Source organism: Elephas maximus, chromosome 3 (genome assembly GCF_024166365.1).
Source record: "Elephas maximus indicus isolate mEleMax1 chromosome 3, mEleMax1 primary haplotype, whole genome shotgun sequence".
NCBI classification, from domain to species: Eukaryota; Metazoa; Chordata; class Mammalia; order Proboscidea; family Elephantidae; genus Elephas; species Elephas maximus.
Window position 1 is genome coordinate 93,383,794 of NC_064821.1, and position 18,079 is coordinate 93,401,872.

The 18,079-nt window shown below is 42.4% G+C and overlaps 1 protein-coding gene across 2 annotated transcripts in view; it reads right to left on the reverse strand.

Moving 5' to 3' along the window:
- Positions 1-1,795: 1,795 nt before the first annotated feature.
- The window catches only part of FAF1 (Fas associated factor 1), a 602,340-nt gene continuing 586,056 nt past the window's right edge, over positions 1,796-18,079 (reverse strand). The window contains exon 19 of one of the 2 annotated variants that reach the window (XM_049875181.1): positions 1,796-2,078. In XM_049875181.1, the coding sequence (XP_049731138.1) occupies positions 1,995-2,078 (84 nt within the window). In that variant the 3' untranslated portion in view covers positions 1,796-1,994. The remainder of the gene's footprint in view (positions 2,079-18,079) is intronic. The other variant, XM_049875180.1, reaches the window with a different exon arrangement.

An 18,079-nucleotide genomic window follows, 5' to 3' on the forward strand; every position in this document is an offset into this window, starting at 1 on the left:
AAGCCACACTGAATAACTTTGATGAAATTTGTTTCAAAGTGTATGTAGTGCGGATACAGAAGTGAAGGTGAGTGAGTGGGAACGACATGATGAAGTCAAGCACAAATCAGATGGAGCAGATTGAACATGAACATGAATTCAGAATCCCTTTCTGCAAACTCCCACCCATACCCCTGCTGCTGCTCCTGAGTATGGCCTGAATTCAGGGCTGTAGCTTCGCCACAGTAGCTGCAGAAGAAGGTCTACCTAGTGCATCTGTAGCACTGGAAATGACTGTCTTGTGGAGCCACTAGGTTAGGGAGGAGTGGGCTGGGGAGGAAGTGCTCAGGTTAAACTCTCCCCACTGTGGGTCTCCCTTTCTTTCAGCCTCTTTGGAGGGAAGCCTGGGGCCAGAGAAGACCATACTAGCACTAGTCTGTTAGGAACACATCCGTTTTCAGAAAGTGTTCAGGGGAGGTCCCTGGTTGGAGCATCAATGAACAGACACAAGTTGGAATTTTCCTGGCAAACATCCACTTCTGGGCAAAGGGAAAATGACCAGGCATATCTCCAGCTTTGGTTAGAGTCTTCTGAGAAACACTTAGCTGGAGCTGGGGTAAAAAAACCAGTACCAACACTCTCTTTTGGGTAAGTACAGAATGTCAAAATCAGGATTTCAACCCCTAGGATAAAGACCACAGTGACACAAAAACAGATACGGAGAAACATTCCAAGACTGAAAAGAAATCATGGGCTGTGGAGTTAGAATAGTGCTCCCATGAGCTGAACTCCACACCCCCAAACCTGTAGATTAACAAAAACCCACATTTACCAAATCAAACCCCAAATTATAAGTAGGTTCAGGCAACACATGTCTTCTAAGCTGAGCCCCCCAAGTTTGTTCTCTTAAATATATAAAATCTGAATTTTCAGCCACAGACTGAGACCTTTTTATTTGAGATAGGAACCTAATATCTAATATTAAAACATTGAAAGAGTGAAACAACAGAGCCAGTCCCCTATTATAGCTGTGCTCAGAGTCCATGGGGCAGCTGATCAGATTTTGGTGACAGACATGGTGCTTAAACCATCAAGTGACAAGGTCCAAAAGTGTGATGGAGTAGAGGGAGAGAAAAGCAGAAGAGAATTGTGTTCGGTGCACACTGATGGACCCGCTACTTGGGAGCTGGGATCCGTGAGGTTTTAACTGCCAAAATGCAAAACTAACAGCAGCTTCCTGCAGCTGGGCCAGATACCGAAGTCTTGGTACTGGTCCTCTCTTCGCACCATCTCAACATTCACATTGTGCGCTTGAGCAGTTTGCCGCTGCAATGGAACAGCAAATACCTTCTAGACGGAACCTAGAGACCCAAGGCAGCAGCAGTAAAAAACCGTCTTGCATGTATGTCAAATGCAGTCCTCAAATTGAAGTCTTACATCTTAGCAAAGAAGTCAGGAGGTACCAACAAAAATGATAATGCTTTTTCTCCTACAACAATGGTTAATCTCCATGCTGAGAATGTCCCATTTGACTTTTTTCCCCTGCCTCTTAAAATTAGGTGACAAAGTAAAAATCCAGTCAGGAAAATAAAAAGGCAGAGGTGTGTGAGCTCAGTGAGACACATCAAATACATAGCATCCTGGTGTCACAGAACAGACAGAGCTGTCCTAGACACTGTGGGGAGAAGATGGACACGGGAGAGGTAGAAGTTCTACTTGTTGATGACTCACACTTGAACAGTGCATTAGTCACTGAATGGGGTGAAGGGGCTGGGGAGGGTGGCAGAGTCATAATTCTCTGCCTGTGTAATGAGGGTTGAAAACATATACTCATGGATGGGAAATTTTAAGTAGCTATGTTTATTATTACTTTTTTTTCCAGCAATCTTGCAAGAGGCAGAAGTGTGACATCAGATTGAGTGAGAGGAGCGTGTGGGTGGGTTGGCGAGGAGCCCTTCTCTTGACGCAGGACTGTGACTTGTCAAGGAGTGGCTGGTTCCACCGCTGGGCCGTGTTTACTCTTTTGCTTCAAGGAAAAGGGTTTCTTGAGGGAATAACTTTACCTCCAATAATGATTTATTTGGATCCAGCTGGGTTACCTAGGAAGAAAGAAAACATAGATTTAAAAGATTAGAACAAGTGCTGTTCTCTCCACATGGTATTCAGATTCTACCCATGTACACTGACTTTGAGCCCACTCTGCACTGGCATGAGCATTTTCTGATCTATTACCTTATTTGGTCTTCAATATAACCCCGTGATGCAGATGTTGTTATTTTGTTTTTTTTTTTTTTCGACTGAGGAAACCAGGGCTCAAAGAGGTTATGTCTCAGAGTTTAACGGAGGAACCAGGCCTCCTGCACAGCTCAGCCTGGCCTGCAGAACAGAGGGCTCCAAGGAAAGGGCACTGGTTAAACAACTGACTAGCATTCTTGGGGACCTCTGCCTGGTTAGGCTCTGTTGGCAGGGAGGACCTTTTCTGCTTGGTGAGTGTATTAGCTTCCTAGGGCTGCCATAAAAAAGTATCTTAAACTGGGTGGCTTCAAACAACAGAAACTGTCTCGCAGTTCTGGAGGGTGAAAGTTCAAAATCAAGGTGTTGGCAGTGCCATGCTCTCTCTGAAGGCTCTAAGGGAGAATCTGTTTCTCTTAGCTTCTGGTGTTTTTGCTGGCACTCCTTGGTGTTCCTTGGCATATAGACATACCACTCCAGTCTCTACATCTGACATCACATGGTGTTCTCCCTGTGTGTCTGTGTCTCCTCTTACCACGACACCATCATATTAGATTAGCCCCACCCTTATTAATAATCTCATCTTGACTTGATCACATCTGCAAAGACCCTATTTTCTAAATAAGGTTACATTCACAGGTACTGAGAGTTAAGACTTCAACATATCTTTTTGGAGGACACAATTCAACCCACAGCAGTGAGATAAGAATGAAGTTTTGGGGCTGATCTTCCTGCTAAGTCTACATATAGGCAACTGTAGAATACCCACTCCACCATGCCCAAAGATAATATGTCCCCCACTGAGGGATGGAAAGAAGACTCCCTTGGGAAGCATATCACAATCTCCTTGTTGGAGACAATATTTAGTTTGAAAAAATATGAATCAATGTCATAACACAATTTTGTATATGTAGAAATAAAAAAAAAATCATTGTTTTATAATATGAACTATTGAGAATAAAGCTAGACAAAAATCTTGGCTTAATGGGCTATGCTAACATACAGGAATCCTAAATTAGACTTATGCTGTCTTGTAGGCCAGGGGCAGGGATGGTTTTCTGAATCTGAGGGGTTATGAAATTAAAGAAATTGAGAAATACTAGTTTAGTGGAAAGGACTCGGGCTCTGGAACCAGAAATACTCTGGTTTAAAGCTGTGTAGGCTATTAGCTTTGTGGCTTTGGAGTTACTATCAACCTTGTGGGACTGATGTGAGAATTCAATGAGAAAATAGATATAATTAGCACAGTGTCGGGCACAGAGGGGGTATTCAATGATGGCTGCCATGTGTGTGAGTGACTGTAAGGACGGATGGACACAGACAAATGGGCAGCTCTGAGTGTGTGTGATGGGGACCCAGGGGACCTCCAGTTGGGCCTAAGGTTGCTGCTCTGCTACATGTAGGAGATCAGCACCTCAGGCAGGTAATCTTGTCCTCTGCTCAACTCAAGCCACACCTAATGAGACAGCTCTGCTGTCTTCTAGCTGAGGAGGCCCCTGGGGTCCAAGGCCTAGGAGGCTGAGTGTCATAGGCAGGCTGGTGAGCTGAGGGAGGAACACTATCCTCTGACTGTATCCAGCTGGAAACCAGGTATGCCCAGGAGGGTCATTAAGGAGACATATCCACCTCCAGAATCCCCTCTGCTTATAAGGAACCCAGAGTGAAGCCTGCTCTACTGGTATCTCTTGGGCTATGGGCAGATGGGCAGGCAAGGCGGTGGGGAGGGCTCAGCCTACTGTCTGTCTTCCAATGCACTGGGGGGTAAGCTGCTGCCAAATGTTTACCTATTTCCCCAATTAACGGACAATACTGCACTGGCTCTGTCAACAAACAACTACACTGCCTCTCCTTCTGACTCACTGGTATTTTCTGTCCAGCTGCTTCCGTTATTGTTCTTCTTAAGTAACATGCCAGGACTCTTTCACCATCTTCTACTTTGTTATTTGTGGTTTGTAAATATGATGTTGCCGGTAAAAATGAAACCTTAGTGCCAGACCTGTGAGTACCGGCAAGAAGACATGCTAGGAACCAAAAAGGCTGGGAGCCTGGAGCACTGGGACTCACTTCCACCCTGCTGGGGCTGCAAACGTGCAAGATTATAAGGTTCATAAGACCACACCCAGTTTTCACATGAGAAAACTGTGTCCAAGAAAAATAAAGTGGTTTGCCCACTCACTTTAAGCAGGAGACCTGCAACTTGGGAAGGAGGAAATTAAAATTTCCTGAGTACATATTACACACCCCCATCCCCCCAAAACTAAAACCCTTGCGGTCAATTTGATTCTGACTCATAGCGACCCTATAGGACAAGGTAGAACTACCCCATAGAGTTTCCAAGAACACCTGGTGGATTCAAAGTGCAGACCCTTTGGTTAGCAGCTGTAGCTCTTAAACACTATGCCACCAGGGTTTCCTACTACATACCAGGCACTTTAAATATGGTGTCTCCTGTAATCCCCCACAACAACCATGCCAGGTAGGTGGAGATGAGAAAACTGAGGCTCAAAGTGGTTTAGTCACTTTATTAAGGCCACATGGTTAACAAGGGTCTATCTATACAGCATAATGGTTAAAAAGAGTAAAGCAAACCTAGATTCAAATCCCAGCTCTGTCATTCACTACCTATACAACCTTAAAGAAATGATATATCTTGAGAACCTCAGTTTTCCCACCCGTAAGATGGGAATAATCATAATTTCTCTTTTATGGGTTGCCGTGATGGTTAAATGGAATAATGTTGGTGAAGACCCTGGTACAGTGCCTGAGGCAGTAAGTACTCAGTAGGTGGCAGCCATTACTGGTTGGTGCATTGCCTTTGGTAGGGGTCCTGGTCTGTCCAACTTCAAAGCTGAAACCCTTTCCCTGAGGTCCTGGAACCCAGGTCTGCATCAGACTATCTTTCTTGTTTCCACCTCACTGCCCAGCAAGAATGCTCCCCTTTCCCTTACTGGACAATGCCTTGATACTAGGACCCCTTTCTATAACTTAACGGACTGCTTCAAAACAAACATGTCTCTGCTGGAGCTGTTCCCTCTGGTGCCCTAGATCACAAGCAATTTTTTTTTTCTTTGAACATCATTTCAGACAGGAATTTCAAAGTGAACAAGGACAATCCATTCTCAACTGCCTGGCTTGGACAGAGACTGTTGGGGGACCCTGAGGGATGCAGGACACCATGCCCTCCTTACCACGATGGTGGCCATACTGTAAAACTATCCTGCAGTGCTCTGGGCTCTATTCAGGAATGACTTGGAGCATGCCAGGAAAGGCCTCCTGGTAGGGAGAAGCCTAAAAATCATGTTCTCTAAGTGATATAAAGTATGCCTCCTGAAAATATGTGTTGGAATTCTAACCCCTATACTTGTGGATGTAATCCTGTTTGGGAATAGGCCTTTCTTTGTTATGTTAATGAGGACATTATCAGTGTCAGGTGTGTCTTAAACCTAATCATTTATGAGATATGAAGATTGCCAAGGAACTGAGGAACACCAGGGCTATAGAAGCTGAAAGAGACAAGGATCTCCCCCCAGAGAGAGAGCCTCTCCCTAGAGCCCATGCCCTGAATTTGGGCTTCCAGCTTCCCAAACTGTGAGAAAATAAATTCCTGTTCTTTAAAGCCACCCACTTGTGGTATTTCTGTTACAGCAGCAGTAGGGAACTAAGACACTGAGCAACAGCTGAAGAATGGAAGATGACTACCAGAAAGAGAGGACACTTGAAAGTAGGGGTGGTAATGCTGCTCTAGGTGCAGGGAGGGGGCTGTGTCAGCCCTCTTTGATCATCTGAAGGGCTGAGGTGGAAGACTGAGCAGATGTGTTCTATGTAGCTCCAGTAGGTAGTGCTAGAACTGGTGAGATAAAATTGCAGGGAAGAAGAACTTGGCTGGCCAGGAAGAACTTTTTTAACAGACAGCAGCAGCTGTGGGTATGGCTACTACTTACTGCTTCTTTTTCTTTTACCTCTCCTCTTCCTCCTTTTGTTCTTTATCTTCTTATTCTTTATCATCATCATAGCAGCAACTATCATTTACTGAAGGTCTACCATGTAGCTGAAACCATGCTAAGCACTTTATAAATAGTACCTTAACTTTTTTTTTTTTAACTAGTCCTTCCAACAGCCCAGTGAAGTAGGCATTATTATTGCTGTTTTGCAGACGAAGAAACCATGGGTTATCTTACCCAAGGTTGCAGATAGAACAAAGTTTCAAGTCAGGTCTGTCTGACTCCAAACCTCATAATAACCAGTATGCTATTGGCCAACATGACAACAGGCTGCCTTGGAGAAATGGAGGGGTGGGTAAGGGAGAGGATGAGTGAACTCTCCACTGTCCTGTTGTTGTTGCTATGAAGTTGATTCTGACTCATGGCGACCCCACGTATCGCATAGTAAAACTGTTCCATAGAGTTTTCCTGGCTGTAATCTTAATCTCTAGGCCTGTCTTCTTCAGTACCACTGGGTGGGTTTGAACTGCCAACTTTTAGGTTAGCAGTTGAAGGCAAACTGTTGACACCAACTAAGGACCTTTTACTGTCCCTAGAAGTATTCAAATAGGGGCTTTTTTACAGATGATGATGATCACAGTAACAGCGAACACTTATTGAACATTTACTTTGTACCAGGCATATTATATGCTTTTAAACTTATAAAATAAGTTAATCTTCACAGTAATCTTCTGAGGTAGGTTATCTGCCATAGATACAATTATTATCACCATTTTACAGAAGAGGAAATTAAGTCATGGAGAAAAAAAGTCTTAAAGCTATTAAGGGTAGAGCAAAGATCTGAATCAAGGCAATCTATCTTTGGAATGCATGTCTTTAACTACCAGACCGTACTGCCAGACGTGTTGCTGAGGGTGGCAGCCACACAGAGAAAGAGGTTGGATTAAGTGACGCTGACATGTTTCTAACCAAGTTTCCAAGATCTTCATTTTAAGAATGGCAAAAGATCAAGGGTGAAGAAAAAATCCTGAAATGTTTATAAAATACGAATACAAAAACCCAATCTGAGCTTGTGTTCTGCCATTTACTTGGGACTTTACTGAATTATTGACTCTCTACATCAACAAAGAAACCTACCCTTTGGGACTCTTTGAGGGAGGAGGGGCATTTTCAGATATGAGGTATGGCTTCACTTTGTCTATAGTTAGAAAAGTAAAGTAAACCATCTTGACATTTTCTTCATTGTACTTGGGAAACCCGAATATTTTCTCATCAAATTAACATTTTAGCAAATTGACTTTGTGAAACATGTTTATGTTAGCAAAGAGGGGACATGCTCTCTGCCAAATAGTTATTCTTTTCTGAGTCAAATTTCTCAGCACTTTCATCTTCTTTACATGTCGTATATCTTTTATTTCGCTGAGCCTCAGTTCCTTTTCTAAAAAGCAATCAACATTGCTACTGAGAAAAATGTGAATCCATGTGGAAGGTTCTTATCCATACTGAAGGAGTCCCAGAATATTAGGGTGGGAAAACTCCTTAAATGCCAAAGTCTAACCTCTTTATTTCACAGGTAGGCAGGCAACCTGAGGCTCAGAAAGGTCAAGTGACTTGGCCCAGTCACACGGCTGGTAGTGGCAGATGCAGTATTCTACCCCAGAGTTCCTAAGTCCTGTTTGGGGGTCTTTCTGGCCACACCATCCTGCCTCTCACTTTTCTTTGTATCTGAGCATAAATATAATACTACTACTAGGCTCGGAGTTATTTGAGGATAGGACTGTGTAGTAATAAAAATAATAGTCACAGTAACATTTGCATAGTACTTTATAGTTTACGGTTTGCAAGATATGTACATAAACATGAACTTACAATCATGGGGGGTTGGTATTATTATCAGACCATTTCATTTTATTTAATTTTGCTGAGGTAATGACTTTATTTTAAAATTGAAGAAAGGAAAGTCTGGATCTAATATTTTTACATTTAGAGAAAAATACTGGATTGGATTGTTTTTAGGTTCAGAATGTATTTTAAGAGCTTGGGGGGGAAATGTACTGCAGGTGTACTGGAAATTCACGTTCCACTCCATAGATTACAAAATGAGACCCTGAGATTGGGCTTGTCTATGATCGCACAGGTAGAGGCAGGACTAGAACCAGAACCCAGGCCTTCTGACTCCAGTTTCTACATTGTTTCTCTTCCACCCCTTACAAGTGCCCTAACAGGGTTCTCTCTCACCCCATTAACTACAGCCCTCAGGATCAGTGAATGGAATTGGAAAACAAACCATCAAATATTTCTCAAAATGTATTCTTGCTTTTAGAGTAAAATTTGTATTTCGGCAAGTTCCAGCATCTTCAAATTTGTTCTAGGATTTGTCTGCTGCCCTCTGAGGACCAGCAATCACCACTGTGTGCTGGCACCAATGTGAGCAGAGGGAGCCTGACCCCTAGGAACAACTCTCCTCCACAATGGTACAACATTTACAAGCTTGTTCTAGGCCACATAGAGGTGCAGACACCAGGAACTCACCCATGCCCCTCCTTGTCCCCTGCCCTCTGCCCCCTCCTTCACAGTGACGTGAAAGACAACCAGGTTTCATCCTGTGCATCAGACAGACAGACTGCACATATACACTGCAGTGAGATTCCCTAAGCATAAGGAAATCCACCCCTTTAGTTACGGACCACCGTCTTCTGAGAGCCCTCCCTCACCTTTGAGCCCTCAACAGCTCTCCCTCCTCTGTACTGTTCTACCAAGGCTGTATAGTATCTAAAACTGTCAGGATGTAAGGGACCAGAATGTATGGGTCCTGGTCTTGGCTCTAGTGGTGCCACTTTGGACAAGTCACTTTTCTTCTCTAAGCTTTAATTTTTGCATTTGTGAAAATGCGGGGGTTAGTGATTTAATGGAGTCAACTGGACTGTGGTTGGGCTTTAAAAATAGAAAACACTTGGGTATAACTTACCCGAGTTCTTAGCCAAATCACACAGTTTCCTTTACACTAGGTGAAAAGGTTGTTGTAGGGATTAAAAAAGCTATCAGAGAGCCTTCCTTATATCTTAGTAGAAGATGTCACCAGTATGGTTTGAGCCCAGCAATGGTTAGAATGGTTAAAGTGTGATCTAAGGAGGGAAAGCTAAGGTTGGATTCCAATCACTATAACTTCCTAGCTATCTGATAACCATAGGCAAGTTACTTCACTTTCTGGGTCATTGTTTATAAAGTTGATACTTTTTTTTTTTGGCCTCTCAGAGTTGTTATGAGGATTCAGTAAGATAAAGCTTATAGCCCCTGTTGGGGTGAACATTTATTTCACACTTATGCTTTCACATGGAGGGACTTCAGCTATATTAACACTCCTGGATGTTCCCCTACCCCTCACACAGATAAGAGGAGACTTATCTGCTTGATGAGTTTGGAAAAAGAATGAGTTCAGCCCTGAACTCTTTTCCCTCTTTTGCAGCCATACTGCTCAACTGTTACAACGTACAAGGGGTCTACAGTGTCCAGCTGTGCCAGTGACTGAGGGGACAATACTGTCTGATTTAGGGGCAAAGAGTTTATCAGCAAGGCCCTTGGTTGCAGATCCCAAACCACAATCTCCGATCAACTTTTTCAATAACAAAGGTGATAAATGTTCTCCCATCTGAGTCCTATGTCCATTTTTCAACTGGTCTTATGTCTTTTAACTGGTCTTGAACTAGTTAAGTGAAAAGGTGTTATATTTAATGGCCCCTATATAACTAAGCAGGTGCTTAAAAAATGATGATTTGAAGTAACTTGATACAAGAGTCATAGTAGCCCTTTTCCTCCCAAAGTTTGTTTGGCCTTGATAGGAGGTAAGAGAATTACCCAGGCAGGATATAAATCAATTTCAAAATACATTTCCCATCTGTAACATAAAGCCACAACAAAGCTTATTCTTAAATGCATGTTTCTTTAAACCCAAGTTATTTGAACACAAAATAAACGTGCTAATAAACTTCCCTCTGAAGAATGAGTACATAATAATAGTGACTATTATTTAAAGCCCTCAGCACACTTTCACATATATTATCTATACCTCACAGCTATCCTAAGAGACTGGACTCACTCATCCTCATTGTTACAGATGAGAATACTAAAGCTCAAACAGGGATGTTACTTACACCAGGCCATACATCTAGAAATTCATGGAGCTCAAAGATGAACTCAGGTCTTTTCACTCAAATCCTGAGCTCTTTCTACTCTATGAGACAGCACAAGGGTTGTGTATGTGAGTTCCCAGATTACAGTGAAGCTCACATGTGTTTGCTTTTAGTTTTGTTCAAAATTAGCATTTACTTGGAACTTGGGAGAACAGCTAATGTTTTGGTATGCTTATGAGTAAACTATTAGAAAAACATACACATTAAACATTAGCAGTTTAACAAACTGCGTCATTAACTTCACTGCCACAAAACGTTACCACGTATTTGTTATTTTCTAAATGCTAAAAAAAAAAAAAAAAATTTTTTTTTTTTAATGCACTATGCTAGTTATTCTATATATCATCTAATTAAATGGTCATAACAGTCCTATTCCAATTTTATAAATGAATTTCTGAGGCCAAAGTAAGTTAAAGGACTTGCCCGAGATTACAAAGCTAGGAAAGATAAAGACAGAATTTGAACCCAGATTTGTGAGCTTCTGACCTGCTTCTAAGGCACTGCCCTTGGTTGCCTCTCAATATCTGATCCAACTTCTAAAACACAGGACAGTTAACACGATTCATTAGCTTTTCCCTTTGGCATAAAGCAAATGTTTTGCAGCTGTGTCATGGCTCTTGTCCCTTCTGTGGCATGACCAAAAACCAAAAACCAAACCCAATGCCGTCAAGTCGATTTTGACTCATAGCGACCCTATAGGACAGAGTAGAACTGCCCCATAAAGTTTCCAAAGAGCACCTGGTGGATTTGAACTGCCAGCCTCTTGGTTAGCAGCTATAGCACTTAGCCACTACACCACCAGGGTTTCCTTTGTGGCATGGGTTTTGCTTTTCTCCACGGGAACCCACACTGTCTTTTGTTAGGGTCAACTGGGTCTCAAAGGCTAACTATCCATTTTCTTTCTTTTTGAAAAATATTTGATTGTGTTTTTGGTGGAAGTTCACACAGCAAATTAGGATCCTATTGGACAATTTCTACACAAATTGTTCAGTGACATTAGTCACATTTTTCACAATGTGTCAACATTCTCTTTAATTGCGTTCTGGTTGTTCCATTTCCAGTTCTCTAGTTTCCCTGCCCCCCTTATCGTCTCATCTTTGCTTTAGAGTAATTGTTGACCTTTCAGTCTCATATAAATGGTTTTTTAATGGAGCACCATACTCGCAGGTAATATTCTTTATTTTTTGTGCCAATCTGTTATTTCCCTACAAGGTGATCTGAGGGGATTTTTTTCAACTCAAGGTTTAAAGAGTATCTCAGGGCAACAGTCTCAGGGAGTCCTCTAGTCTCAACTGGCCCAGTAAGTCTGGACTTTTTAAGAATTTGAGTTCTATTCTGTGTTTTTCTCCTGTCTAACAGGATCCATCTATTGTGGCCCTGATCGTCCATTTTCTTTAAACATCTTTTGATGAATTGGGAATCCCTAAAGAGGGCAGTTACACCCAAAAAATACCAGAGAGTGAACCTAAGAACTGATCTGCTGATGTGGAATTTTGCTGGTCATGTGCTAATGTAAAAAAGATGTGAAAAGGCTTCAATAACTGCAAAGTCCTTTGCAAACAAATGGATTAATAATAGTGATAATAAAGAAACAACTACAACAATGTCAGCTGTAGCTCCTACTACTTCTCCTCTCCCTTTGTTGTAGGTGGTAAACACAACCCCTAAAAGATCTGCCAATTTGAAGGGTCCCACCACGGGATCCCTGCTCCTCCTGCTGCCAGCTATTCTATGGTCTATCTCTACCCCATCTTCCTGTGCTGCTGCAGGGCCAGTCTGTCTCACTGGATCACAGGAAAGAAGTGGCACTGGGGTGAGGGTTTCTAGAAAACAGTGACAGGTGCTTCTCTTTCCATTACTGAACTGTGATGGAACAACCGGGGTGCTAGGGAGTAGGGTTGGGTAGGCTTCTGTAGCTGTAAAGCTTAGTGTCTATAGTACATTTTCTTTTCTCAAAGACTTTTTTTATATGGAAGAAGGGAGAATGAGAGAAAAGCTAAAGGAAGAACAAAGGGAGGGAAGACCAAGGTGACATAGGGATGGAAATTGTGTCTTGCAGGTTGCCCTGTTTATTCTTTGTTCAGTCACATTGTAATAATGATAACAAGAGTTACCTTTTATTGGGAACATATTAGGTGCTAACTCCTAAGTGCTACAACAACTCTATGAGGGAGGTACTGTTATCTTCATTTTAGAAATGAAGAAGAGAGGTTCAGAGTGATTATATAAATTCCTTAAGATCACACAGGCAGGAAGCGGCAGAGTAAGGATTTAAAACTGATTTTGGTTCCAAAGTCTGTGTTCTTAATCACCACACTAGATTCTATTTATTTTAAGACCCTTACTTGGAAGGACTGTTCCTTTCATGCAACTGAAGCACCTATAAAAAAAAAAAAAAAAAAAATCCCTACAGCAGAGTATTTTACCACCTCAGGCATTTGGGCAAATTTCACTCATCTAGCTCCTCGGGAAAGAGGAAGATCCTCAATGAGGTGGATTGACACAGTGGCTGCAACAATGAGCTCAAGCATAACAACAATTGTAAGGATGGCTCAGGACCAGGCAGTATTTTGTTCTGTTGTGCATAGGGTCACTATGAGTCGGAACCGACTTGACAGCACCTAACAACAACGACAGCTCCTCAATTATCACAGACCTAGTGACTGTTGGAGTTGGAGGGGTCGTTAGAGGGTTTGTCTGTCACAGATGGAGACAGAAAAGCCCAATGAGCAGGAAGAACTTAATCGAGGTTACTCAGCATTCATGGCAGAACTGGGACCAAACCTGGATTCTTCGCTTCCAGCCTGTGCCTTTAAACTGGCTGTTTAATGAGGACACCAAACCTAAAGTGTTACTAATGTCAAAATGGCCTCAACCTTGGCACACTGTCGGGGAGACCCTGAATACCAAACAAAAAGATGTGACCCTCTCCTTGCACAGAACATAGTGTAGCCACATTGGTATCCCTGATGGTGGCTTTGGTTACTATACTATGAAACAACAATGTTAGTGGGGAAGGCCCTAGAGAGAGTAGAGGGGTGTCTGTCAGGAGTGGGGTGGGGAGGGGAAAGCCTCTTTAGAAACGGGGGAAGGTCCAAGTATGCAGAATGAGCATAAGAAGCATAAAAAGAATAAAGAGCACAAACAAACAAAAAACAAAAATGTAAAAGGAATGGGAACTGGCATGTTTCCCCATTCTGGGAAACTAGTTCCCAAGACTGGGCCCTTTTGGGATCTGGGAGACATGGATTTCACATCAATAAAAGGAATTTCTACTTTACAGAGCATCTTGCAAACTCACTGTTCCTGAAAGCATAAACAGGCAAATTCATTAATAAGGATTCTGTAGTGTGACAAGAGAAATCTAGTACTAGGTTATAGCTGTGCTGAGATGCTGGTCTCCTCATCCTGTAGGAGCTAGGTAGGGCTTTGTGCAGCCAGGATCCTCAGAGGTGGGTTGCCTCTGACTCTGAACAACCTAGTACAGTTAAATAAGGCACACAACCATCATTTTCAATGTGTGGGGTGATTTGAAAAAGGCTGGGAAGTACTGATCTATGGGACATGCCTCACTGTTGGAAGCTGATATCATAGAAGGCAGCCAGGCCCTTGTATTAAGTTCCCTTGGATGCCTCTGACTAAAAGATTGGTCCATAATATTAACCATTGCATTTGGAACAGCGCATTAAGGGACAAGTGAAAGGAGAAATACCTGCGGACTGGTTAGGTTCAGAACTGTTAATAACTCAGCTTAAAAGCCTTCTGAGAAAACTCCATTATTGTTTGTCCCAGATTTTCCCCACTAGGCATGGATTAAGTGCTAATTAGAGAGGTGGTAAGAAAAAGTACGGTCAGGTTTTAAATCCTGGCTTTACATGTATGCTCTTGAGCAAGTCATTTAACTTCCCTAAAACTCAAATTTCTCATGTGTAAGCTAGTGACATTACCCAGCACCTAACAGGTTTTCAATAGACCATTTACCTCTGGATCTATTATCCTTCACGCTGCCACTCAAGAGAAAGTTGGCAAAAACATCTCATTGTGTCTCTCTGCTACTTAAAAATTTTAAATGATTCCTAAACCCTGGTGGTATAGTGGTTAAGAGCTATGGCTGCTAACCAAAAGGTCAGCAGTTTGAATCTACTTGGCGCTCCTCGGAAACTCTATGGGGCTATTCTACCCTGTCCATAGGGTCACTATGAGTTGGAATTGACTCGACGGCCACAGGTTTAGCTTTTTGTTACTACAATAGGGTAGTCCCCTTTTGATTTGGACCTCCTTTTCCCAATTTGTAAATGGTTGGTGGTGGGGTTGATCTAGATTAGATGATCTTTAAAGTTTCCTCCTGTTCTATAATTCTGAATTTATAGAACTATAATTGCCTGAGGATATGAAAGAAGACCTCAGGAGAAGAGGTGGCATTTGACCTGGGCCTTGGATAACAGAAATGTTGACAGGTGAAGAATGGGGAAAACACTGTGAGTTGAAGAAACAGCATAAATGGTGATATCAACGTGCACAACATGTTTCTGGGACCCAAGCCCAACGCCGTTGAATCAATTCCAATCCAAAGCAACTCTATAGGACAGAGTAGAACTGCCCCATACGGTTTCCAAGGCTGCAAATCTTTATGGAAGCAGACTGCTACAGTTTTTTCCTGTGGAGTAGCTGGTGGGTTCAAACCACGATCTTTCAGTTAGCAGTCAAGTGCTTAATGACTGCTCCACCAGGGCTCCTCTGTTTCTGGTAAGGCACATAAAAACAAAAACAAACCCAAACCAGTCGCCATCAAGTCAATTCCGACTCATGGCAACCCCATGTGTGTCAGAGTAGAACCATGCTCCACAGGTTTTCAATGGTTGATTTTTGGGAAGTAGCTCCCCAGGCTTTTTTTTCCAAGGTGTCTCTGGGTGGACTTGAACCTCCAACCTTTTCGTTAGGAGTCAAGCACCTTAACCATTTGCACCACCCAGGGATTCCTAGCAGGCCTATGATGGAGGACATGGCTGGAAAGTCAGTTTGGAGGTAGATCATAAAGGCCTTGATTGTTTTCTGAAACGAAACCTTTCTCCAAGGCTTCAGAAAGACCGGGAGTGGCATGCTAGATATGCTCTTTAGGCAGAGTAGCTAGGGAGAAAGTGAGCGTTCTGAATGTATTTTAATACCCAAAGACAGCGAGCGGGTGCATGCATACCTCTGCACACAAACACCGCCCAAGAGCCAGAGCTTTGAACAGGAGTTAAAAGAGTTGAGTCCCTAACGACATACAAAAGACTTGCCTGTGTGATTTATTCTGATGTATTTACTTATCCAATTACCAAAACAGCAGGAGATCATTAAATTTTCCAGTTACCAGATGCAGCATGTTCAATATCTTAAATGTTACCAAGGCTCTCTCTGAGCTATTTTGATATTACATTTCATCTGCCCAAAAGCTTATAAAATTTGATAGCAAGAATCATGAACAGAGTAGGTGTTTTCTTTGAAGGCTGGTCCAGTGGGCACCTGTATGATACCAAACCTATACCAGAAACTCCAAAACTCTCTCTCGTGCTTAAGAAAAAGTATCATGATGAGAAACAAAAGTATTTAGGAAAAGAGGATGCTGAGGAAGTGGCGCTTGAAGATGGTTGGAAATATATATTTACCCATCAGTCTTTTCTTATTGTTCATTTCGTATCAGTTCAATCCTCATGTCTGCAGAGGGCCAGGGCTCAGAGTAGAGCATGGGGTCATGCACTCTCTTGGGACACTGTGAACCTGGTTCCTAATACTACCATACTGCTTCTGACTGCTTGTGTTGATTCTGGGCAAGTCATCTTTCCTCCTCTTTTGAGATTCCTTGTCTGTTAAACAAGGATGCTTACATCTCTTGTACCACTTCATAGGCCTGCTATGAGGATCATCACAGCTTGTCTTCCACTGTACTTTACGTGGTGTCTCCTGGATAAGATTGAGCAGTTTAAAGGCAGGAAGGGTGTGTTTCCTGTTCTGTATCCCCAGCACCCAGCAAAGAACCTGGGGCATTATATATGCTCAAAGAATGTTTGCTGAATGAATGATTAAACCAGTGAACGCACATCAAGGAACACTGAAAAATACAGAGCAAGCCCTTACTAAGAACATTTAGGAGAAAGTGGCAAAATAGGTGTTTACTATATCTCCTTTAGAAAAATACATCAAATAAGAAAAATCTGGCTTAAAACTTTTTGAAAGGGTAGTCGTAGCCTGGACCTAAGACTCTTTATCATTCATATCTCTAAATACTATCCCTCACAGACGCTATGTTCTGGCCAGTTAGAACAGTTTGCTATTCCCCAAATATATCTTGTACTTTTCCTCCTTGAGTCTTTGCTTATATTGTTTCCTCTATCTGAACTGTCCTTTCTCCTCAATTCCATCTGTTAAAATGCCAGATGCCAAATGCCACTTCCTTCATGAAACCAGGACTGAGTGATAGTCCTAAATTAATCTCTTTCTCCTATTCCTTGTAACAGTTAATCATGAGTGGCATCTTCTCCCATTCATTGGACTACTATGGGCTCCTGGATCACCTTGTGATCTCTCCCTCATATGCCTATTCCACTTTGCTTCAGGCGGTCAATCCATGGTTGCTGAACTACACAGAAAGTGGATGGGCATACTTTTGTTTCACCTTAGGTTCCTCAGACAAGGTGGCTGCCAAGACCTGCGGGCAGACTCAAGGTCAGTGCTTAAAATGGGATGCAGGCACTGGCAATGCTAACCCTGACCCTTGCTAAAACAGCACCCCTGTACTGTTGTATCCCAGTACTTAGCATGGGGCCCAGCCCAAAGGATCGGCGACAGTCTGATACTGAGTAATCTGTCTGTTGTGCCTCTCCAGTTATTTTGCAATTGTTTGTTTATGTGTCTATCTCTCCAGTTAAGACTGAATTCTGATGGCGGATATAAGGTCTTACTGGCTATTGATCCCCAGGGCCTAGTATACTGTCAGAAACAGTGAGCGTTCAATAAATGTTTGCTGAAAGACTGACCTACTAAATGAAGCCTCTCACTCCTCCCTAGAGCCTCCGCCAGTCCAAAGAAAGGGAGTTAAGGGGAGCTACATCCCTAGGCCTCTTCCCCCTAGATTCACTCTGACGGCAGGCGCAGCCTGTTGGTGATACCATTAGCAGGTCACCCCAGCAGGTCCCTCTGTTCTGGACTTTCTCTGGCCTTAACCTCACTCAGTCTGCTGCATAGACATAGGGGCTGACAATAAGTTTGCATCAGTTGCCCTTTCAGAAAGGACAGATTTTTCCCTGTCAACTTTCAACTGCTGTTGGAATTGGCTAATTAGAAGGATTTAAAAAATCTTAATACTCTAAACAGAGAAAACTGGTTCTGAATTATTAAGCAACATTTTCGATGCATTTGAATAACCTTAAGTGACTTAGCTGCCACCTGATCCTAAGCTCTGGCTCAGATAAATAAATGTGAAATATTGTCAAAGCCTTGGCTTATAGAAGCCTCCAGCTACAGTTAAGGAAAAGCTTAAGTTGTCATAAACTGCCTGGGACAGATATCCTCATATAAAAGAAGTGAGAGAAGATGATCTTAAATAAAGTTAGTAGGTACAGGAAGCTAATGGTTTTATTCTGATTTTTAGGAGAAAGTTGTCAATGAGGCAGGTATTATCTATCTCCAGGTCATTTAGTCATAAACCACATAGTATCAGAATTGAAAGAAGAAAGCACCTGTTTTAATCTTTTCATA